Source organism: Trachurus japonicus, chromosome 14 (assembly GCF_045865225.1).
Source record: "Trachurus japonicus isolate A0001 chromosome 14, Traja_1.0".
Taxonomy (NCBI): Eukaryota; Metazoa; Chordata; class Actinopteri; order Carangiformes; family Carangidae; genus Trachurus; species Trachurus japonicus.
In genome coordinates this window covers 26,673,495-26,698,261 of record NC_140920.1, presented here as the reverse complement: position 1 = coordinate 26,698,261, position 24,767 = coordinate 26,673,495, and the positions used below count along the sequence as shown (strand labels likewise).

Sequence of the window (24,767 nt, the reverse complement as noted above, 5' to 3'; positions counted from 1 at the left end):
AAATTTGTGATTGTATGCACGTTTTTGGCATATGAGTGTACGTATCTTACAATTTTAAAATGCTTGTTTCTTTTGGGTTTTGTTTTTGCATGTAGATTGCTGTTTAGTTTCTTTTCGTTCAAAGGTTTTGTTTTTATGTTTATTTCTGGGACCATGTACAATACTGTATAACGTGGGCAGGATCTTGGACCTCATGCTACATTGATATTATATATGAATATAAAAAACATGTTTTCCCTATGGAGAAAGTTTTAAGTTATATATCGCCTGTACACTTTGGGCTGCCTTTTAGATCTAACTGTCCACTGTTTAAGATAACAATGATGATAATGGATAAAACATATTAATAATGAAGAATTATGCTGATGAAATAATAAATATTCTTAATAAATCTTATTACATTTACAGCACCTCTTGCTCCTGTGTTTAATGGTCTTGTGTAAAAATACACACTGCTGTTGAAAAGCCTTTATTTTATTTTTTATTTTTATTACTTTCTTGTTCTTATAAAACAGCAAAATTCAATATTGAAAATACAAAAGGACAAAAATCACATTTTACATATTTTAAACCCAACATCCCTACATTGACCACTAGATGGCAGTGTTACATCATAATCAACATTCCTAATTACGATGTCCTAAATTACAATAATAAAACAAACACAGAAAAGTAATGAACTGTGGCAGCACCTCTGTACCTGCATCAATCCACCAGTGAACCAGTGTGACCTGCTGAAGCTTGAACACAACACTGAGCCTGTGACAGTCTGTTGCTGTTGTGTTAACTTTACATAGAGAGTAATGTTCACACATTGGCTGTATGACCGATCTTGGATCAGCCAGTCGGTGTGTTTGATGCTCAGGATCGTGTTTGTTCTGTGTGAATTAAAGAGTTACTTAGATGAGATTTGACAGTTTATCAAGAGTTGTTGTCGTAGAAACAAACCTGTAAAAGTAAAGCTGTCTGACATCCAGTTGGATCATCATGACCAAAACATTTTATGGTGAAACCCGTGTGCTAACTAATTTCTAGATACAAGTGTATCTTCAGAGTGTTGAGTGTTGATATATTCATGGTATCATATGAGAACATGCAGCTCAACACAGTCAGTGTACAGAACTGCAGTCAGTCATTCATGTGAGTGTGAGCCCCAGATAACTTCATCCAGGATGAACAGATCGATTCTCCAACTGCTTTCAAAGAACCAAATTAGAATGAACAGGATTGCTTTAGCCTGAATGATTGAAGTCATGTCCCCGGTTTACGCTGGACTGACCCTCCTCTGTGTGGACCCTCAGAGACGTTGACTTCACGTGTCCTCTGAGAACTATGGCTGCATGTTGTCCTGGGGGTCAGCAGGCCGACCAGGACCTGGCTGTGATGTGGCTCCTTTCCTTTTCATACAAGTTCCAGTGGTTTTGACATCTGATGCTGAGCTGTGTTCCTCCCTCCTGCTCCTGCTCCTCCTCCTCCTCCTCCTCCTGGGAGAGTCAGAAGCCTCCTCTCTGGCTGTTCTGCATCTGCTCCTGAATCCTCTCCAGCACCTCCTGCATCCTCCGTAGCTGCAGAGAGGAATAAGAAAACAAAGTGAGTGGTGATTGATGTTGTTGGTAAGTTATAAGTGAGTGAATGAATAATTTAATAAGAGGAGCGCACCTCTTCGTCTTTCTCAAAAATGAGTCTCTCCTTCTCGGCGTCAACGATGGCCAGCGGCAGAGGGAAATCCGCCTCGCCTCCGTCTCGATGCTTCTCACGCAAGCTAAAGTCAAGATTCACAGACAGTCATTAGTGAGCAGCTCTTACTTACGTACTTTTCAACAGCCTGTATTTATAAAGTCCTGCTGCAGCCAAACCCACCACAGCTAGACAGCACAGCTAAAGTTAAATGTGTGAAATGATCAAAAAAATTGACATACAGTACACACTATAGTATGTGCCCATTAGAGGTTACCCATTATGTGTCATTGAAAGATGCTCTCTCTATATGAGTTCAGTGTGATCCATGTCAATAATTCTTTTTGCCAAAGTTGCAGCTCAAATGTTTCACTGCAAAATGATCCTTTTGTTTGCCAAAATTTAAAATCTTAAACCTGGGGAAATGGGATTAATTGTCTCATTTTTAAATGTATTTACGAGTTTCCATCTCCATCCCACCTCAGTCAGGAAATCTGGATAAACTGGGTAATTTAGTAGTAAAACAAGCCACATTAGATCAAGTACAAATTTATACTAATGCTTTTCACAAAAAATACACAACATTTATATTCAACATACAGTATTACTTGAGTAAACTTACACTGAAGTTTAGTTTGGTGTGTTGTTGCTTTGCTGATGCATGCTCCATTTAGCTTGCTTGGTTCAGGATAATTGTCTTTGTTAAATATTTGAGCATGTATATGTATGCGTATATTTATATGTATGTATATGTGTATATTCAGAGAGTACATGAACAAATTGATTTTCACTGCTCAAATTCATGTGTTACATTATGTACATTTATATCAGGCTAATACAGTTTCCTGTTTGAAGATATCTGTTCTAGATGGAGGACTAGCTCTTGTCTTTTTCAAGATGTGTTTCAAGTAACAGCAGCACTACATTTCTCTAATATTAAGCAATTTACACTTAAATCAGTCATTTATTTACTTGCATTTTATTTTAAATCACTCAACACTGATCAGAGTTGACTTACTTCTAGACTTAACCAACTTATTTTAAGTTTTTTTGTCAAGTAAAAAATGATCTTGCTGCATAGACAGATCATTTCAAGGTCTGTTTCACCTCAAGTGATTTTTTGTTTTTTATCAGCTAATCGTTTTTGCAGTTTAGCCTTAAATATCTATGGGGTTCCCACAAATGAGCGTGACTTCACTGAGTCAGTTAAACAGTGACCGTGTACTTCCTGGCTGGCCCCACCCACCTGCGTTTCCTCTCCTGCACCACCATGCGCGTCATGTTCTGGATGCACTGTGCCCTGTAGTTCTCGTAATGCGTTTCCCGCGTCACGTCTTTCAGGTCCTGCATGTGCGTCCTCACCAGCATGTTCCTCAGCAGCAGGAAGTCGGAGTGGTCCGGGTTCTCCACTGACCATGCAACAACAACAACAACAACAACATGTGAGCAACACATGAGTCACACAACACAACAGCAATGTGTAAAACTGATTACGGTAATAGAAGGAACAGGGGCTGAAAACAGACAGGTAGACAGTGAATCAAAACTCTCCAAACACTGATAAACTATTCATACAGTATTAGGCCTAAATCACTGGAAAAGTTTGTTGGAAACAAAGTGAATTAAAATCAAACAAGAAATATAGTGAATACCTTCTACCACACCCCAGGGATACACACGACCCCTGAACTTGCGACCTTTGCTCTCCACTTGCACGTTGCTCCCGATGACTGCGAAGGGAATGCTGTCCTGCAGAGAGGAGCAGAGACAATGAGCTGTCAGACTGGACGTGGATCATGACTCGACACGTTTTCAGCACCGGAAGCGAAGTGCACAACCTTGAGCAGCTGGTCGTGTCTCTGAAAGTCTTCGTCTTCATCCGAATCACACTCGGGGAACTGGTAGATGTTGATCCCAAACCGCTTGATGTCCTCTCTGATCTGGAGCGCAGGGACACATAGGAGGAATGTTGTGTGAGAGATACATGAGATCCATGAAAAGACTGAGGCGAGGTTCACACTCAACACCATTGTAAATGTGAGACATTAGGTTTTAAAGGGATAGTTCAACATTTTGGCAAATTGGCCCATTGCCATAATCCTTATAGTTTTCGGAGTAGGTTCGTTACCTTTAATTGTCGGTGCAAGCTATTTTTAGAATGGTGGAGCAGAGCCGTGAGCTGCTCAGAGCTACGCTACGGAGGCTAATGGGATTTCTTGGTTTCCCTCCTCATCAAACTCATCAAAAACACAATCCAGCAACTCCAAAACGCTCTGGTGGACAAGTTGTGAGCTGCACATTCACCACGAGTTGTTTTAGAGGTAAATTCATGCAAAACAGCTGATGCACGTTCCCGTTGGAGGCAGTTTTTCAGCAAACAGTCTCTGCATTTACCTCTAAAACAACGTTCCGTTATTATCTCATAGTGTGGTTAATGTGCAGGTCACAACTTGTCCACCAGAGCGTTTTGGAGTTGCTGGATTGTGTATTTGGGGAGTTTGATGAGGGAAACCAAAAAATCCCATGAGCCTCCATAGCCTAGCTCTGTTCTGCTCTGGCGTTCTAAAAATAGCTTGCACCGACAATTAAAAGTAAAGAACCTACTCCTCAAGCTATGGGGACTATGGCAATGTGCCAATTTGCCAAAATGTTGAACTATCCCTTTAAGTTTTATTTCTGGAACCGTTTCTGTTTCACATTGAGTAACTGATCTTTGCAGAGACTGATCTTTCTGTCCATCCTGTGGCCTGTGCTGTGGCCGTAGGGACAGAGATATTGGCCATTTGGTTTCACTGTCTGGTCAAGTCACAAATCTCCCAAGAACTATCAGCTAGATAGTTGTTAAATCTAGGGCAGACATTCCCATGTCGCCAGCAGAGGGAAGGATCAATGCACCAATGCTACTGGCTTTGGAAAGCCCCTGAATTTTCCCCTGAAGTTTCACATTAGTGGTCTGGAGTGAAACACAACTATTGGTTGGATCGCTACGGAATTTGATTCACACATTCATTCTGGTTGGACTGTAATAACTTTGGTGATTTCCCAACTTCCCATCCGGGGCCATCATCAGGTCAATGCTTCAGTTTGTCCAATGAATCTCCTACTTTAGCATCGTCTGTTTATTAGCAAAAATGTTAATATGCTAAATGCTAACCTGGCACATTATATAACATGTTGAATGATTTGAAAAGCTTAATGATGTCTCAGATTCATGTGTGGGTTGCACCATATGTCCAGTCCCAGTCCAGTGTGTGTGTGTGTGTGTGTGTGTGTGTGTGCTTATGATCTCATACCTTCATCTTCTTCCTGCAGACCTCAGCATATGTCAGGCTGTCAGCTTTGGCCAGTATGGGGATGATGTTGACTTTTTGATGCAAAGCCGTCATACATTCTACATCTAGAGGTCGAAGACTGATGGAAGAAAAAAACAACAACAACAAACAAACAAACATGTGATTGTGTGTATCTATGTGTGTGTGTGAGCACATATGAAGACATACAGAAACAAGCCTAACAGATATTGAACATGTTTCAGCTTCATGTTGTCATGTACCCGTGGCCAAAAGGAGAGATGAAGTAGAGGCAGCAATGAACTCTGTTGTCCTGGATGTTCCTTCTGTTCAGGCCGCTCTCGTCTCTGAAGTACTGTTCAAACTGCTGGTCGACGTAGTCTTCTACCTGCTTCCAGCTGAGGCAAACACACATGCAACACTTCATGTGAGTGAAAACAACAACCGCGTCATGAGCTATTTCAAAATAAGAGCGTGTTTTGGTAAGCCTGTGATGCCATAAGTTAAAGTTCATGCTGCTCTGAGCTAACAGGAGGAGAACGATGCAGACCTCACCTTTCTGTGTTGTTGACGGCGTCTCCAAACCCTGGCGTGTCTATGATGCTGAGCCTCAGTTTGATTCCCTTCTCCTCAATGCTAATGGTGTGTTTGAGGATGTCCACTGTTTGATTGATCCGCTCTGCAGACACACATACAAACACACATGCAATATAACTGAAGCTACACAGGCAACAATTTAACACACACACCTTCAGATTCAGATAGCGGCAGCATCGCATTTTAGCACCAGAAAAATTTTGTTTTTTATGTTAAATGTTCATATAATCTGATTCCAGCTACTATCCTATTTCATTTACTGAATCTTAATCTCACCCTCTGCATTAGGAACCCTCCTGTCTCTGTAGAGGTCTGTGAGGAACAAACTGTTGATGAGTGTGGATTTACCGAGGCCAGACTCTCCTGCAGAGGGAAACAGAGAGACGCAGTGCAGCATGAGTACATTATCACATCCAACTCTGCAACACTTTAACTTATTTCATCACATCCAGTTGCAAAATGAAACATGACACATCGTCAGAGCTACTCCCAGAATGAAGTCGGTGCAGTGATGTCTCTAACCCAGACCGATGAATGTATTTCTTAGCAATAGGCCAGTCTATTGTATTAGTAGCTCGAGTTTTTACTCTTGCAAATTTCTTTGATCTTAGGATCTTTTAAATTCCTTATTTATCTTTTTTTTTACTAAGCCAAGCTTCTGTCCTTTTTACTTTACACCTCTCTTTTAGAACTGATAATGCCGACTGATATGGTTTTGATGCTCTGCAATGCTGCTTCGTCTGTACGTCTATGCCTGTATGTCTGTCACTGTACACATGTCTATCGTTTGTAAGTCTGTCTCGGTACTTATGTCTATTGCCTGCATGTCTGTCGTTGTACTTATGTCCATTGTATGTATGTCTGTCACTGCTTATTGCTGCTTAAATGTCTTGTTGCTACACGGTGCACTTTTGCCCAAGACGGATTTCCTCTTTTGGGGACAATAAAGTTCATCTAATCTAATCTAATCTAATCTATTGACATCAGCTCTAATGTCACCAGCTGAAACCGTCTAGACATTGTATACGATGGTGTGACTTGTGTATGTATATATATATATACTATATATATTTCACATCCGGTCTTGATACCTCAGTCAGACTGGTAAGAGTAAGCAGGCAGAAGGGACTCACCGGCAACCATGAGGGTGAAAGTGAAACCTTTCTTCACTGTTTTTCTGTGGACCTGATTGGGCAATGTGGCAAACCCCACGTACTCCTTGTCCTGATCCTGCAGACAGACAACACCCCACAAACAGATGTTGTGCAAATGGTTTATATGCATCCATTAGCTATACCATTTATCTGTGCAGGGTCAAATTGTTTATATGTAATGATTTAAAAGGTGACCTCAAATTAGTAAACACAGTAAAATTATGCAAAATATATTGTTCATATTTTGGTTTCTACTCTTTAGAAGACATGGAAGAGGAGCTATCCTTAAACAGATCAGAGTCTCCAGGGTAGATCTGAATGCAATCACTTTTCATATTCCAGATATTACATTACCGTACATTCTGGTCATGCAGCCTTAAAACTTCTTTCATCTTTATTTATTAATTACATTATTATATATGACATTTTCCTATATATACTGTATATTATATTAGTGTTTGTGCCTGTCTGCTCAGGGTCTGCAGAAGGAAATCAGCAGCATCTATATCTGGCACAATATATATTGTATTACTGGTGCCATGTTCCCTCTGACCCAGTGGCAGGAAGGGGGGCTGAACTTTGGGGACAGAGTGGTCTAATGCGTATAACCACATTGACTTCTGTTTTCAGTGTGAAAGATGATGTCTGGCCGCTGTATTTTGTAGGTGAATATGAGACAGATATTAATCACAAGGAAGAGAAAACTGTCTGTGTTAACAGGGGTAAAGTTCTGATGATATACAAGGAAACAAAGAAAGGTCCTTACTGTGATATCTGGTGTTAGAACATATGCTATGTTAAAACATTTAGTACTGCTAGCTTTATTTCTAAATTTTGTGTATTTACTTTTCAGCGTCCCTTAAACAGGCAACGTGCACCGGGAGATACACCCACTTTAACATCCTGTAGGGGGTGTGCTGGGAGGTTTTCACTAATGAAGTTTGCATTTATCAAAAGTCTTGTCTGGTATTAGCATCTAGATGATATGATTTGGTTCAGGCTATCTTTCATCGTTTCGTCAGCCTGATCTGAAAACATCATGGCCGCCGGTGGTGGAGAACCTGCTTCCTTCCGTGGAACTAATCATATATTAGTCATACTTATTTTCAATAAAACAACAATCTAAATTCCTAAAATGAATTAGAACAGTTGTCTAAACATTCTCATGAAGAAAAAATGTTCCAACTGTGTTTGTGGTGTTACTTAGCAGCTTTTGAAATGTATGTATCCCATGAGATACGTTGCCAGATTAGGGGTAGAAATTTGGTCAATGTTCATTATTCAAAATTTTGTTTCAAGCTGGAAGGCTTGCTAATAATTACTGCAGTATCAGATATTATCATGCACAGCTTTGCCCATTACAACAGTATAACTGTATTTTACTTAAATAAATATTTATTTTCAAGCAGGGCATCTCGGCTAGGTCATTTTATGGGAAAAGAAAGGATGTGGTCAACTGCTGTCACAGAACCAGTCACACACAACACAACAATAAATACAGCTAAAAATAAATAATAACTGGTGGTATGTATGTAGTTAGGGGTGTAACAAATAGTCAATTCACGATACGTTACAAAATACGACATAGGACTCACGATATGAAATAGTCACGGTATAATGTAAAGTGTGGGGGGGACCAACTAATTAATCCAGGTGTGTCTGACCTCACAACTATGGTCAGGCACACCTGGATTAATTAGTTGGTACCTGAACCTGATTCCTAACTATGTGCACAAAACAAGCAAGTATTTTGCCATCTTCTGCCATTCCCATGTGCAAAATGTTAGAATAAAATGTTATTATAAGTTAATTTAAGATTAGTGCGAAATACAAACATAAAATTATGTCTCTCTAAAGGTAAATGCAAAAATATTATTTTTTAATTTCTCCCTTATGCAGACTTAAAAACATACAAAAGTTTGTTGCCTGTCTTCTCTATAAAACAGTGTTTCCACTAGGATTTTTTGATGGAGTAGCAGCAGTGGCGTGTCACTTCTTTATGAGACTGCTTTCTAATGAGATTACAAAATTGGATTGGAAAAAATGAATAAAATCAACTTTAAAAGGGCTATGTGTAATGTAAATGACCAAGGAATACAAGAATGTATAACTTATCTTCATCAAAATGAGCATTAATATGTTTATCATTTGGGCTCTTTTTATACCTTAAAGGGATAGTTCAACATTTTGGCAAATTGGCCCATTGCCATAATCGCTATAGTCATAGCAGTAGGTTCATTACCTTTAATTGTAGGTGTAAGCTATTTTCAGTACGGCGGAGCGCAGCAGCAGGCTGCTCAGAGCTACGCTATGGAGGCTAAGGGAATTTCTTGGTTTCCCTCATTAAACTCATCAAATTCAACATCCCAAAACTCCACAGCGCTTTTGTAGACAAGTTGTGACCTGCACAACCACCACGCTATGTAGAATAATTGACGGAACGATACGAAACGGAGCCGTTTTTCGAGGTAAATACAGGGTATTAAATACGGAGACTGCTTGCTGAAAAACTGTCCCTGAACGCAACGCGCATCAGCGGTTTTGTATGAATTTACCTCGAAAACGGCTCCGTTTCGTATCGTTCCGTCATTATCTCATAGCGTGGTGGTTGTGCAGCTCACAACTTGTCTACAAAAGCGCTGTGGAGTTTTGGGATTTTGTATTTGATGAGTTTAATGAGGGAAACCAAGAAATTCCCTTAGCCTCCATAGCGTAGCTCTGAGCAGCCTGCTGCTGCGCTCCGCTGTACTAAAAATAGCTTACACCTACAATTAAAGGTAACGAACCTACTGCTATGACTATAGCAATTATGGCAATGGGCCAATTTGCCAAAATGTTGAACTATCCCTTTAATAGGGCAACGTATCCCGGGAGATACAACTCATAAAATCCAAAATATTGAATATATATATATTTTTAATTTTGAAATATTTTTCTTAGGGCCTAAAGAGATGAGTGATAACATTAAATTATTTTTTGCAACTTATTTTCCACTCCTGCCTGTTTAAGGGTTAAGTTCATTTCATCTCATCTTTTTCAGTTTTGCACAGGTTCATTGAACTTATAAAAACCAGAAATACTTTCATTTCACCATCTTTCTGAGCTCCACAGACACTAACAGTGACGTGTCCACTCTTTAATGATAAAGAGGGAGACACACAGGTAACACAAGCACACAGAAGAGCACCTCTGGAGAGTCGTAGGGGTCGAAGCGTCCCCAGGGACTGCGTGGACGGGAGGCCGGGCTGAGCGGAGAGTCCAGAGACACCTGAGACACCAGCTGCCTCCTCAACGGCAAAGGCTGAAACTCAGCGTCCACTCCCATGCGATGTGGTCTCTGAGGGACGACTGGAGACCCACCCGGGTGGCAGGGGATGGGCCGGTGCAGAGGGGGAGTCCCTTGAAAGCTGGGCAGTCTCCCGTTGGTTGCTGTCCCGGTTCCCTCTGCCTCACGGTTGACTGGTGCCTGGTAGCTGGGGGAGACGGGAGGGAGATCCCTCATGGCAAAAGGAAACTGAGTGTCCTCCTGGTCGTCAATGGACAGACTAGACAGCTGGGACAGGAGGCAGCAGAGTTACACATGGTTTTATATGAACAATCAAAAGGCTCAAGAATGTAACTCACTTTTTCAGACCAGACAAAATGAGAAATGAAGAAAATATACAACAGGAAGATGTTGAGAAATCATCTATTTCCTATATGCAGATGAACCCTGACTATACAGACTCTTGTTCCACAATCCAGTTCAATGCAGTCTATGTGTTGGGCTTTCAGTCTGGTGAAACAAAGCAATGGGCCAGAGAAAAGTATAAGGAAAGGATTATCATTCCAGACAAACACCTATTTATATTTGGAGGGTAAGCATGTACATACACTGCCCGTCCAAAAAAAACACACACACACACACACACTCTAATATTTCATTGGACCGCCTTTAGCTTTACGGAAATGTATCTGCAATGTCACAACATTTATTTCCATTCAGAGTTGCATTCATTTTGCATTCTCATTGGGGCTAAGGTCTGGACTCTGTGGTCACACTGAACCACACTTCATCCTTGAAGACGATGGTTCTCCACTCCAGGTTTTAATAATGGACAGTTCTTAACCCAATTTTAGTCTCAGCAATCTCCTTAGATGTTTTATTTGCTTGATGCCACTAATTTGACCCTTCTGAAACAGATGAACATCTTCTAAACAACCACTGGATGTGCTTTCCAACATGGTTGTTTAAGAAATGAGACTGCATCAGTTAGGGTTAAATAAGTTGTTGCCAGCTGAAACATAATTATTCAATGCCAGGCTCTTACCCATTAGCTTAGTTAAATACAAGTGGTGACCTTTTTTTTTTGAATGGGCAGTGAATATCACTACACTGAAGTATGACCTGGCTGCTGTTTGGGTCATGCTCTCTCCAAACATAACATGATGAGCATGTATGGTGTGTTGTAGTGTGGCTAACTACACCCTTCTTCACTGATTAGTCCTGACCTGTGATCCACTTAAACCATTACAGCGGCCCCCACCCATCTGTCCAGGAAGGCTGGAGGTACAGACAGCAGACAGACTGGAGCTGAGAGTTAGTAACCACCAGGATCAAGTTGGATATACGGTATGAGCTGGACTGAAGCGTTCGTTTTCTTAGTCATTTCAGGGCCTTATAAAAGAGTGGAGTTTATGTAGATGAAGCAAACTGATGAACATATTCATCAGCTCTCTCTTTTATTTTCCAACAGCTCCGTCCAAACCTGCTCTCCCCACAGACTGAGTCCACCAGCCAAACCTCTACACCCATGAGGCAGCACATCTCTGCAGCCTCACTCTACCCACATCATCCTTGTGACCTGGTCGAAAGACAGCAGACCAGCGCAACCCACGCTGCTGCCTCTCTACCTGTCAACTCTCATTACCCACAAAGCTTTGCAGCAGGCTTAACCCAGCTTCTAATGCTCTCACAGAGGGAGGGAGGGGATTTAACTCCTAAACACACACACATATGCACAAGCTATAAACACTGTCATTAAGGACTATTCTATAAATTTGTCGTACCTCCTTTTCTGAAAGAGTTGCAGCTTTTTTTTTGAGAGGAAAGCATAAATGTAGAGGGGGGAAAGGGCTCGTTCGTTAAAAAAATGAAATACAAACACATGAAAAACTTTATAATGTGACTACAGGAAGTTATGGCTATTAATCCTCACAAAGTAAATAAAGGAATTAATAAGAATGTATAAAAAAGAATAGACGTACAAAGCAATATGAACCACTTGCATCAATAAACAAATAAAAATCAGCATCACACATTTAAACCCATAGAAATAAACATTTACTGACCTGAAATAACATTTTAAATGCAATTCTCTCTCATCACACACCATTACAGGCTGCTGTGGTGATAAATTCAACAAACTATAGGTAATTTAACTTACTTAAATGTCGCAGCATGTGTGTGAGTGTGTGTCAGATGTAGTGGACGTAGCCTACCTTTTTTATTTCTGCGGAACCTGACCGGAGAAGACATGTGGTCCATGTTGTCGCCGGCTTTTCAAGAAAATGTACAAAACAACAGTTTTACCGACGCCAAACTAAAGAGGAACTAATAAAACGACGTGCAGAGGCATATGGTGCGCGTGGGTGCACTATAGACTGAGCTCCGTGTGCAGTCCGCCCAGTGTTGATGCTCTGACGTGGGTTTAAATAGGAGGGAGACAAAGGAGCAGGACAGGCTGATATCACTGGACATACTGCTGCAGGAGGAGCTCTGTCACTTTGTTGCCTTCCTATATATTGAAATGTTGTTGTATTAATTCTCAATTGTAAATGTATCATTTATTACTGTCTTTAATTTATTGTCAATTTATGTTTCCACAAATGTCACAATTGCCTTGAAGTTACAATAAAAAAAGAATACCTTCTCTCTGTGTTGTTATGCAGATCTCATGTCACATGGATCTGTACTGTGAATCCATATCAATAGCCTGAAGGTTTTATGTATAAGGATTGACAGGTGGTTGTTTCCAGTCTGGATGTCTGGGTCTGACCCAGTCTCTGACCACATAGCTACACATGGTCAATGATGCTACAGTTAAGTTTTAGTTAGCTAATGCTACATTAACCTATAATAAGATAGTGTTATTTGAGACACTCGGCAGTCATACAGTTCCTCTCCAAACATGTTTTAAATTGTGTAATTCACTTTGTGAGTAATATTTTTGTTTCCCCGACATAAAAAAGTAGGGGGAAAAAACAACAACTTGAGTGTGCTAGCTTGAACTCTTACTTCCGCATTGAGACATTCCCGCCCACCCTGCGTCAGGTCGACAGGTGAAACAGCGCCCTGTGTTCAGGTAGATAACGTGACCCACCAGAGTATCACTCACCGGGGATATGAACCTCAGGTGTGGGATGTTGTTTGGCAGTAAGAAGTCAGTTTTCCACCAAAAGAGAGAAGACGTGTTAACGAGGTAAGCTTCAGAGTGGTTAGCTAGCTATGTGTTGTGGTTGTAAGCTTGCACCTGGCACACAGTGTTAGAGGCTGTGTGAATGCAAACTCATTGTCTGTAGTGACACGGTCTGGTTCATTTTTTGTTGTTGTTGATGGTTATAAAATATAATATAGAGATAAATAACTAGAAAATAAACATAAAACCAAAACACTTTGTGAGAAGCTAACAGGTTAGCTGCGTCACTGTAACAATGCTAATGTAACTAAATTGAGTAAGTTGACTACATTTATGTGTTTTGCAAACGAGTATAACTTAATTAAATTTATAATATTTTTGTACAGTGAGTATTCGACATTTGTTTTTCTTTTTATTTATACTTGACTCGTATGCACTTATTATAAATTATGTATACTCTGTGAATTATTAAAAAAAATACCACTTTTGGTAACTAACAAAATTACAAATAGCTGGTCATCTTCTGAATTAGATAGAAAACAACTGGGCATGTAATAACCAAATCAGAGTACAATATGTTAATTAATCAGTAATGTGTTATTTAATGGTAGTGATCAGAATTTGGCCACATGAATTTGTAATTTCCTTTATTAAGTTAACTACAGTTGTAGTTTTATATGTTCACAGCTCAGTGGGTTTGATGTGGTCTGGACTTGATAAAGAGAAAATACAGAAGGCAGTCTTTTAAATAAGAGACACATGCAATGTAGCTTAAAGTTTAAAGTGCCATATGTTTCACAGCTTGTGGACAAAGTTGAGACTAGAGTCAAACTGATAAAATGGCCAGCCAGTTGTAGCTTACGGAAGATGTACAAATATCATCATACTGTAAATGTTGGCCTATAAGAAAAGAGAAATTGTATTACAGAAATGCAAAAGATATGTTTGCGGTCAAAAACAGTGTTGTAGACTGTCCATCAGAGATCACTGACAGATTTGGGGGAATTTAAAGAAACAGTATCCAAAATGTTTGTTTCTTACCTGCCAATATGCCACTATAGTATTTAATATTGATATCAGCTTAATCCAGTATCAGATGAAACCCTTCATGTGAAGCAAATGTAATGCACTAGGCATTTGCTACTGCTAATGTAAAATATCCCATATAAATCTGTATCCATTGGTTTAACCTGTATCCACAGGTTTTCTCTGCATTAGTCCTCAACATGTAGGTGATCCTTTTAGTTCTCTCCCAATTGTCTGAAAAGGCACTGGTGTGTTCATAACATCTTTGTCCTTATGCGTCCTGTCTTTGCTGTCAACCACACAATTAGAGAAATGAGCTGTCCTCTGTAGATCTGTCCCACAGCACTTTGGATGTCCTCCTGAGCCTGCTATATTTTCCTTGTAGTGAGCTGTTGACCTGCAGTGGTTGTGAGGGCTGAAGTTGGACTTTTGCTTGTCCTGAGGGGTTTTTATGTTCGTATGTTTCAGAACCATTCCCGCCCAAGTCTGTGTTTACTGATCTGCAACACTGGCTCTTGTGTTGTGAGTCATTCATACATTCTGTGTTCAGACAGGAGAGGTTGTTCTCAGTCCTCGTGTCGTGGTTGTTAGGTTGCTGTTGCTGTCCGTCTGAGTGGCCGTCAGGTGTGCTGTGTTGGTCCTGACTTTGAGGGAGCTGACTACGCTCTGTGTTGTTATTTGAACTGTCCGAACGTCGCTTGGGGTCGGGGCTCTGTTGTTGTGGCTGTGTACAGGGGGTTGCTTCGTGAGCATTCAGGATGTTGTCCTGGTTGTGAGAGGGGACTTGGTGGTTGTGATTCTGCCAGAAGACTCTACGGAGCTGCTCTAACTCGGAGAGCAAAGGCAGACCAATGTCCAGGTGCATCAGCAGGTTCTCCAGCCACTCCTCCAGCTTTGAAAAGGAAGCTCTGCAAGACAAAGAGTTATTGTAATGACAGACAGTACTGCCTCACATGCTGCACTGCAGTTGGACATTAAGTAAAAATTTAGGAGCATCCCACATTATGTTTGTTTGCATGATTCACTGCTTGGTACATTCACTGTTTGAGCAGCAAACAACACCTGGGCCATGCATAGAGGCTAAACGCTGTGTGTGGCCTCATATAGTAGTCAACAGTTAACACATAATACAGTTATGCGGTGATTAATACTTATAAATAAAGTTATGACTTCCTGACCGTTGTGGTAAAGGAAATAGACAAATATCATGTACATAATACTCATCCGTCCCGCATTTTTTGCAACATCAAATGTACAGCAGTGATGACACCAGAAAGAGTCACAATAGACAGACTAACACCTACTGTATTAGTTTAACAGTTGTGTAATCATACCGTTTATCAGAATCCATGTCACAGCAGAGAGCAGCGAGCGGCAGGAAGGACGAGGGGCACTGTGGGGGGTAATACTGCTGCAGGAAGCCAGCTACATTTAGCCCAAAGTCATTTGTCCGCGGAAGGTAGTCTGGGTCGGCATTCACTCTACCTATTATCTGAAGGGAGGCAGAGGAGGACACAGTACTGTACATATTCAGCTTCAAAATTGAGAATGAGGTTAAATATGTTTAAATGACTTTTACACAACACTTAAAGGTCCAGTGTGTAATAATTGGCTAGGTTTATTGGCAAAATCTGAATATTCTACCCATGAATATGTTTGGATAAGTGTATAATCGCTGCCTATAATATATAATTCGTTTGGTTTTCTTACTGTGCGTTCACACCAAAAGCTTCCAAAGCGTCAAAAACGCTCGAGGGTGGGCGTCAGACAAGACAGCTCCCAAAACGGCAAATATTTTCAGCCGCTTTGGCCGCTCGTCACGTGACTGGCGTCAAAGTTCGATCGCGCTGGTCATTGGGGAGCCGAAGGACAAAAAAAAGGAAAAAAAGGCAGCCGACGGACATCTCTATTCTGACAGGCTGCCGCCGGTTGCCGCTTAACCGCGTCATAGCTAATTACCCTAAAGTTAAACCTGGCTCAACTTCTCATCTGGTGACGCTTTGGAAGCTTTGAACGCTTTGGAAGCGCGGCAACGCCTGTTGACGCTTTGGACGCTCAGTGTCACCGGGCTCTCATTGAAAATTAATTGACTTCCGGCGTTTTTGACGCTTTGGAAGCTTTTGGTGTGAACGCACAGTTAGCCTTATGATTATTCTTTTATATACATATAGCAAGGGTCTTGTTTCAGAGAGCACGTTTTGCGAGTTTAGCGAACGAAGAAGAAGGCGCAAGAAAAGAAGTAGGAAACAGCAGACATATTGTAAAATGGTTTAGATCTTCACCACAATCTAGAATCTGAATCTGGATATCACGGTTTTCCCTCCATTTTACACACTGGACTTTTAAACTAAGTAAGTGCCACATACAGTATTTTGAACCACTGTATTAAAACTCATATTTTACTCTCCCCTAGATGCTCTTACCTCGCATATCATGATACCAAAGGAAAAGACGTCAACCCGCTCATCATAGGTTTTTCCTAAAGAGTACAGAGGAAAGTTTAGTAAATGGGAAGCAAACCTTTACTGATCCAAGCAGGAGATATAGTCTTTAGTAGAGTAGAAGGTCCGATACACAGTATTCTTCCCCTCTTTGCATAATTTTTACCACACTACAGAATGCCACTTATGGTATTAAGACGAAAGTTGAGGTCAGCTAAGTCAAACTCGAATGTGTACAGTTCATGTTAAAAAAAAAAAGAAAGTAACATGGTGGTAGATGGTAGATGTACATGTAGATGTATGGCTGAAGCCCTGTACACTGACCATGGATCATCTCCGGGGCCATCCAGTAGGGGTTTCCTACAACAGTGTAGCGCTTCCTGCGGTCAGGCCTGCGGAGCTCTGACAGTGACCCTTTCGCAGGTCGCTCCATAGAAGATGTTCTGCTCTGATTCCTCTCCTCCATCACCAGCCTGGCCAGTCCAAAGTCTGCCACCACCACTGACTGGTTCTAATCAAGCAGAGATAGAGAGGAACATTTCATGGGTGAGATCATGATGCAGCACATTGAGGTTATGGTGGACTGTTTCTGATTAAATGTTCAATGTGTTGCACAATACATATTTCTTTTCCTGCAAATCTGATGGCTTCTTTGCAGCCTTGTAAAAACAGAGCAGAAACATTTGGTGGAACTTAACTTACTGCTATGGTTGGAAATGGGAAACGTCAAAGAGATTAAAAACCCAGTGACACTTAGGAAGAGAGAACAATTGTATTGCATTGGACTTGTGGCCTTGGTGGTTGACCCTGAAGGTCACGAGCTGAAAGGTGTTGGTCTGCTATTAAGTTGATCTTTTTAAGATGAGTGATATTTGAAGTGAAGTGCTGACCTCCTCTTTGGCAGCCTCAACATTAACTAGAGAATGCATTTCCTGAAGGAAATACGGGTGAATGCTGAAAGCTGGAAGCTGAATAAATTGTTGAAACAATGCTGAATTAAGTGAAGGAATTGTTGAAGCAATCTTGAAAAGATGAAACAGTATCTGATGAGTAAAACTAAAACTGGTCTTGTCTCTAAAGACTAGACTTTACAGTAATATTTAAGAAGTCAAACATTAACATTCAAAGTACTGTGCATGTTAATTGATTACAAATTAACATTTTAGCTCTGTGACAACCTGTTTTGTGCATTAGTCCTTGATTTATTAAAAAGATCAGAGAAAAGATTTGGAACATATCCATGTATTTTACCTGTATGCACTATGGAACTGGATACACTATGGAGTTATCTGAACCTAAATATTTCTATTTCTATTGATTCATAACATAATACTGCAACACATTGATATTGAAATAGAAATACAGTATGTCTGTATGTGTGCATGTAATAGGGTGTATGTGTTGTTTACCTCTCTGACCAGGCAGTTGTGTGAGTTTAGATCTCGGTGTATAACATTCATGGAGTGCAGGTAGGCCTTTTGAAGGAGAAATGTTATGAACATTAGAAAAGTTTGTGCCAGTTTACTTTTTGATTGTAATCTTTTATTTTCATGAATATTTAACAGAATGACTCACCATCCCAGCTGCAATGTCTTTGGCGTAACTCACTCTTGTACTCCAGGGAAAGTCCTTGTCCTACAACAAGAGGATTGTGATTGACATAGTGTCCTTCCTCTGACAGTGCTCGTGCAGAAAGATGAATAGTTGAAAACTTATCTCCACTTACCATTTTTATAATGGTCTCTCGGAGGGTTCCTCCCTGGATGTACTCGGACACAAAGTTTATTCGTTTGTCTTTATAAAACAGTCCGATGAACTTTAGAACGTTGGGATGGTCTAGACAGCGCATCACCTTCACCTGTGCAAATGATGACATTATAACAACATGAAAATAGCTCAGTGGTCAGTTGACCGGCTTGATGGTATTAGTTTAAAACTGTACTAAGGTACATTCTTAATAAAATCTATAGCTTTCTCATCAGCTTTAAAACAAAAGTAGTATTAGTATTTAATAGATTGACTATAGACTTGTGTGGTTTTTGTTGTTCTTCATTCTCCTAGTATCAAAAAATTGAAGTTTCCCTGCGACGTACATCTTCACACATACGGCCTTTCCTGCTACAACGACCACTCACCTCCTTTAAGAAAGTATTCTGTGTCTCTTCATCGAAACTTATCAGCTCTTTCATCACCATCACTTCACCTGTCTCCTGATGCGTGACCTTGACAGAAATAAGTTGCCTGGTTAAAATCAGTCTCACAAAGCACCAACAACTAGGTATACACTTGTCTGAGGAAATTTCACACGCACAAAAAGAGAGGGACAGCGTGATTGAATGAAGTAATGACGGTACCTTGACAGCCTGGCCAAAGCAGCCTTTGCCAAGCACTTCTCCATGGATGAGGTCTGAGGGTCTGAAGATGCGGTGGGTTCGCTCTCCAGGATCCACTCGGAGGGACTCTGAGCGAACCATGTCTCTTCTCTGAGATAAAAGTGACAGTGCTCCGGGGGACAGAGGACACTTATCTATACTGCAGCTGCGCCTGGGGAAGGAAAGAACGATTTAGACAGAGAGACGGAGGGGAATAGTGAACCAAAGTAGGGCAGCAGTTGGCACATACATTATGTGTCTGGATCGCATTCCTGGCGTTCCTGGATGCTGAATCGGTGAGAGACTCATCCTGATTGGTTCATCTCCCTGCGTCGTGTCCTCCCCAGGACTTGGCTCTTCCTCTAGACTCGGGAGTTTGTGGGTTAAAGCGAGATTGTTTAGGGCGCACGGGTCAGGACAGCTGATGTCCTGCGGACTTTTGGAGCGGAGGGGGTCATCGGGAGACTGTGGGTTGTGTTCGATGGTCAGCTGCAGGGGTCTGCTGGTGTCCTGGATCACACGGTGGATCTACAGGGAAGAATCATGTGATATTTCCGTTTTATTTCTGTGCGTGCGAGTAGGTCTACGTACTTCTTATTTGTGCTTAAAATATCATTGCTAAAGCAGGAGGTGGTTTGAGGCCTACCTCTTCTGTTGTTATGCTGCGAACGGGAATGCCGTTGACCTCCAGCACTTGATCACCGATGTGGACGGAGGACAGCAGGTCCTGGCTGAGAACAGCTGAGTTCAACCTGAGGGAGTGTGAGAATGAGTGAGCGGGTGGAGGGAAAGAGGAGGAAGGAGGAGATATTTGAGATTTCTGCTAATTAAATTCATTTTTGTTCGTGTCCTAGATCCAGAGACTCACTCTGTCACAGTGACGAGGTGACTCTTGTCCGGGCTGAGCTCAGTGGTCACGGTGAGGCCTCGTCTGCCCCCTACATGAGGAGGCAGGGACACCAGCGCCACCATGTGCGGACTCTTGGTGAGTGGAGAAGCTGCTTTAACAGCTGATACTACGCCCTGACAGAAACAGTGACCACTGCAGACAGAAAGAAATGAGGGGACAGAGCAAGAGACATCAGACATTTGGCATAATTAAAGGTCCAGTGTGTAAAATGAGGGGAAAACAGTGACATCTAGCATTCCAATTCTATTATTTATCTATTAAATATTAAATAATTCTATTGTATGGGAAACTCTTGAAACAAGCTCTCTGGTTGGCTGGATTTTCCATTCTGTACAAACATGGCGGCACAAGATGGCGACGCTCTCTAAGCAAGACCCTTATAAGAATTATAAGGCTATGAAAACCAAACAGATTTCATTTTATAGCGATTATACACTTGTACAAATATATTAATTGGTAGTATATTCAGATTTTGCCAATAAACCTTGACAAATATTACACACTGGACCTTTAAGAACCAAATCTTTTAAATTTCTGTTTGTTACAACTAAAGTATTTCATGTAGTTACATAAATCATTTAGCAAACGTCCCTTTCTGCCACAAACCTACCAGTAGAGTTTGGTGTGTTCCACAAGCGTGTATGTGTCTCCATCTCCAATGAACATATCACAGCTTATACAAGTGAAGCATTCAGGGTGGTACTTCTGATCTCCAGCAACCTGGTTATACAGAGAGGCAGTCTGGTAAAACACAATGCATAGGCCATGGGAATAATAATAATGGTTTTAACAATATGCAGCTCTCAAATATAAGAATGCTTTCTGTGCATTCTTTGCATGCATCAAGGCCTTGAACTGTCAGGATGTTTTCAGAGGATATCCTCTGATTTGGGAGTTGAAAGAGGGACAAAAGACATTTATTTTCACATTAGGGGGGGGGCAAGAGGCAGGAAGGCTTTGACTGCATGAATAGTTGTTGTAGCATGAAGACTTTAGATATTTCATTTATTATTTCACCACCATGGCCTCATACATAGTACATATAGTTAGTGTTATTGCCACTGCCAACAACTGGTGGTTCTGACTGATCAATAAAGCAGCTATTTTTAAACCAGTCCACCAGCAATCTATCAATCCGTTGTTCTCCAGGCTGAGTTCAAAATGTTTAGGCTTGAGTTTGCAGAAAAACAGAAAGAACCATCTGCCAAGGTAAAGATAATTGAATGTATCTCGGGACAGTTTGTTAAGTGTTTAACTGTGAGGTTGTGACTAATTGGAACATTACTCAATCCAGAGGGGGAAAAATAGTCCAGAAATGTGTCTCTCTTCTTATTTAGTCTACAGTGACATTTGTACAATAAGTCCTTCAAGATTCAGGGTGATAGTCTAATCAAAATCATACACATTGGATTTGTTGATTTTATCACTGTGGAATGAGGCTCTACAACAGCATTTCAGTGATTTAAAAAGTGATAAACATGTCACCATAATGAGGCCGGTTGTGATGGTATCCTTGCAGCCGTGGCAGTGCTCTCCGTACCGGGCCCAGTAGTGCTTCTTACAGTAGAGCTGTCCCTCCCTTTCATAGTACCAGTGAGACAGGATGCAGCCACATTCACTACACCTTCAAGAGAAGAGGGAAGTGGGGAACAGACAGCAGGGTGGAGAAAACAAATCAATGAGATGGCAGAAAGAGGAAATGAGGCAAGGTAGGTTTAGATGTAAAGGCTGTATGACAATAGATATGCCAGGAGTGTGTTTGAGCAAAGTAACGTGAGCTTCATCAATGATGGAACACATGAGACTTGAGGAAAGTCGACCTGTCAGATCATCTCACACAGGATCAGGTAGAGCACGTCCAGGTCAGATGGACAATAAATTAGTTTCTTGACTGAAGCCTATTTTTAACACACGCTATACTTTGTGACTGACACCAGTCCCTTTCCTCTCTGGAACTGTTTGACCCTGTTGGTGTTGACTGACAGTGTGATGCCTCTGTTAGTCACAAAGTGGAGGCTGAGACATGGAGCTGCTGTTACTTCTCCAGCACTCGCTTGGAGGAAATGCATCTACCATTACAGTAGGCGTGGTGTCCTAAATGAAGTGTTTCAGATCTTAAATTGCTGATGTCACTGTGGTGGAGGGCACATTACAGTAATGTAGCTTGTTGCAAAAAGGAGAAATTGTGCTGGGGTCACTGGTCAGTCACATGTCTTCACAGACACACCACAGCTTAATGCTAGCCTCCCATGAACACCCACACAAAGATTGCAAGAGAGAACGAAACAAGACGAAGACATTACAACAGTTATCATCCTAAAAAACAACAACAAACATGTTATTTCAATGAAGTGCAGCATGTTCGCACTGAGTCATTTAAAATCTGCAAACAGAAACGTTCAGTGGCATCCCATCCAAAGCTGGATTTAGAATAATACCTGTTTACAATAGAAACCTGCTTTCTTATCTCCACAACACTACAGCCAGAATGGGAGGTGACTTCCTGGACAGAGTACAGCTCCATGTTTCCTCTCCCCCAGCCTCCACTGTAAAGGCCACGCTGCTCTTACAATAGGGAATGAAAAGGCTGCTTATTGTTGCGAGTGAAGTTAGAAAGAGAAAGAATTAACTTTCCTTCAAAGCATGTGACACTTGATGACAGTATTTCACCATGGTCAGTCGGTCCTGATCAGTCAAACTCTTGATTACATTAGAAAATAGTAAATTGTGTTGAATAGTCTTTATTGTGGCGATTGTGTATTGTGCTTGCCAGAATGTATTGTATTGTAGATTATGAGCCTATGTCATGAATGCGTAGAGAGATGATTTTCTATTTGGTAAATACCAAAGCTATTAGCTGTTATTATTAGCTTCACTGTGGCTCATATTCAGTAGAGTAAATACCATGCCTCACAGGAATCCTCAGTCCTAATAGACACTGGGGATATAGAGAACTATGGGAAGTACTGTTAGAGATCTGGGAGCCCTGCGTCTCTTCTGCCACTGAGGAAATAATTAAGTAATAAACCCATCAGACAGCTGCAAGACTATTTTTGACCCTTCCGTCTTTGTTATTGTGCTGCTGGTGACGGATGTGGAACCTTTCCACTACACATCTGGGATCACGCTTAAACATCTGGCAGTGAGAAAACCCCAGACTCAGCACAGGCACGCATCCAGGGCAATTATCCTCTTTCATACTGCCACTTTTCCACCTGAATGTATCCTGACATCTGGCTCGTGCAGATCTTTAGCCATTCACGACCCTTTCTTTCTGATCAAACATCTGTCCCCGTGTCGCTAAAAGTGGAGCCACGGATACAGTAGCACCTGTGTGTACATAAATGATGTCAGGACAGTAACACAGGGCAGATGTTAAGGGTCTAATGACGTATTCTCCTGCCTCGGTTTCCTCCCTCCTCTGTCTGCGTCGTCCGGTGGGACTTCCTTTTAACAAAAACAGTGGTTTTTAATGGAAACATTTGTTTCTGATCCAGAGTGTCACAGGGTTGTGGTCTCAGTAGTAGTTACAGTATGTGGTGCAAGCGTGGCCATATGCAGTTTCTTCTTCATGTATGTTTTTTATATAAATCTCAGGAACACCTGACAAGGCGATGACGTAGCCTGTTGTTGTTTTGTTTTGTTAACGGTTGCATCAGCTGCTCGTACATATACTAATAGCAGATGTGAAAGCAGAGAGACCACTGAAGCAGAGTTCGCTCACGCATCATCTGTTTGCCACAGCAGACTTCTGTTTGAGGAAGTACCGTAGATGTGTCGAGCTACACTTTTTCACCACTTTCGCACCTTTTACTCACTCTGTGAACACAGTTTCTCTCCTTTTCTTCTTTCCATCACATGCACGCACACATACATCTCACCAATTGACAACAGCGGCTCTTACCGTCCTTTCATTCCTCTCCGAAACCTCTGGTCCCGCCGTGACATTCTGCCTCCTCAGTTCTCCGATAGACAACTGTCAGTCAGAAACAATCCACCCAGTCGAGAAAGGAGCTTATTAGCTGCATGTGTCTGTGAGCGGATCATACATGTGCTCTGCTGTGAGCCGTTGCAGGCGTTGTCTCAGAAGTTCGTCCGCTCCGTCTCTCTCTTCTTGCTCTCCATGCCCTCAGAGGCTTCCTGTGTATATTAGTTCCCTCTCTGATGTGCAGAGAAGCCGTGTGAGAAAAAAGCACTGTGACCCACTGACACCAGCTGGCCAGTCTCCCTCTGCTGGCTGCAGAGAAACAGACCTATCCCATTAAAGAAGTGCTGCCCCACCATCCCCCTCCTGCTCCCTCCAGTATGTAGACCTCCGCAAGATACAGTTACGCTCTTCTGCAGAGTTTACAAAGTCCACAGAGGGCTGCAGAGTTAAACTTACACTCTCTTAAATGTGAACCTACGTGAGTGTTAATATGAGTTAATGCGACCCTGTGTTATTCTCAGAAGTGTTGTGAGGGTGTTAGCGAGTCCATGTGTTTTCAACCGAGCTCTGTTCCCATCAGCACAGGCATAATCTCTTTATGAATGCCCCAATTACTGCACTGTCCTGATCCTACAGTAAAGCACTCTATTCATCACACACACAACAAACAAAGAGGGAGAACTCGGTTTTAAAGTACAAGGAAGGAGAGCAGCTCACAATCAGAAGAAATGAACCATTGATACAATGTGAAGTTTAGGCCTCAGAATATCTATGTGACTGCAGCTCTGCTCCTCTAAGTCAGCACTTTGCATTGGTTATAGGAGAAACATTTTTATTTCAGATGGTATTTTCTATAATTAGTCCAGCCAGGACATTTTTAGTGTCTTATAATTCACATGGTGGTGGTAGACCGTGTCAGCAAATGAATTTATGTAATGCACTATGCAGGTCTATAAACTGACAGACAGAAACAG

At 41.4% G+C, this 24,767-nt stretch overlaps 2 protein-coding genes across 3 annotated transcripts; both read right to left on the bottom strand.

Annotated features, from left to right (window-relative positions):
- Positions 1–1,379: 1,379 nt before the first annotated feature.
- Positions 1,380–13,013, bottom strand: LOC146974949 (septin-5-like). Of its 2 annotated transcripts, XM_085798690.1 has the most exons (13): positions 12,996–13,013; positions 12,200–12,256; positions 9,906–10,271; positions 6,698–6,794; positions 5,841–5,927; positions 5,523–5,646; positions 5,231–5,365; positions 4,971–5,088; positions 3,516–3,617; positions 3,330–3,426; positions 2,924–3,086; positions 1,660–1,762; positions 1,380–1,565 (listed from the first exon to the last, which is right to left on the bottom strand). In XM_085798690.1, exons 3-13 carry the CDS (start codon positions 10,218–10,220, stop codon positions 1,494–1,496), a joined length of 1,413 nt encoding a protein of 470 aa, XP_085654816.1. In that variant the 5' UTR covers positions 10,221–10,271; positions 12,200–12,256; positions 12,996–13,013; the 3' UTR covers positions 1,380–1,493. The 2 variants fall into 2 exon arrangements, with proteins under 2 accessions (XP_085654816.1, XP_085654817.1); XM_085798691.1 differs by lacking the exons at positions 12,200–12,256; positions 12,996–13,013 and adding an exon at positions 11,768–11,811.
- Positions 13,014–13,770: 757 nt separating this feature from the next.
- Positions 13,771–24,112, bottom strand: LOC146974948 (LIM domain kinase 1-like). The gene is made up of 15 exons (XM_085798671.1): positions 23,770–24,112; positions 21,351–21,489; positions 20,476–20,585; positions 19,824–19,997; positions 19,602–19,707; positions 19,206–19,483; positions 18,938–19,127; positions 18,719–18,805; positions 18,310–18,441; positions 18,159–18,218; positions 17,993–18,058; positions 16,908–17,094; positions 16,566–16,621; positions 15,477–15,634; positions 13,771–15,050 (listed from the first exon to the last, which is right to left on the bottom strand). Exons 1-15 carry the CDS (start codon positions 23,811–23,813, stop codon positions 14,447–14,449), a joined length of 2,391 nt encoding a protein of 796 aa, XP_085654797.1. The 5' UTR covers positions 23,814–24,112; the 3' UTR covers positions 13,771–14,446.
- Positions 24,113–24,767: the final 655 nt, after the last annotated feature.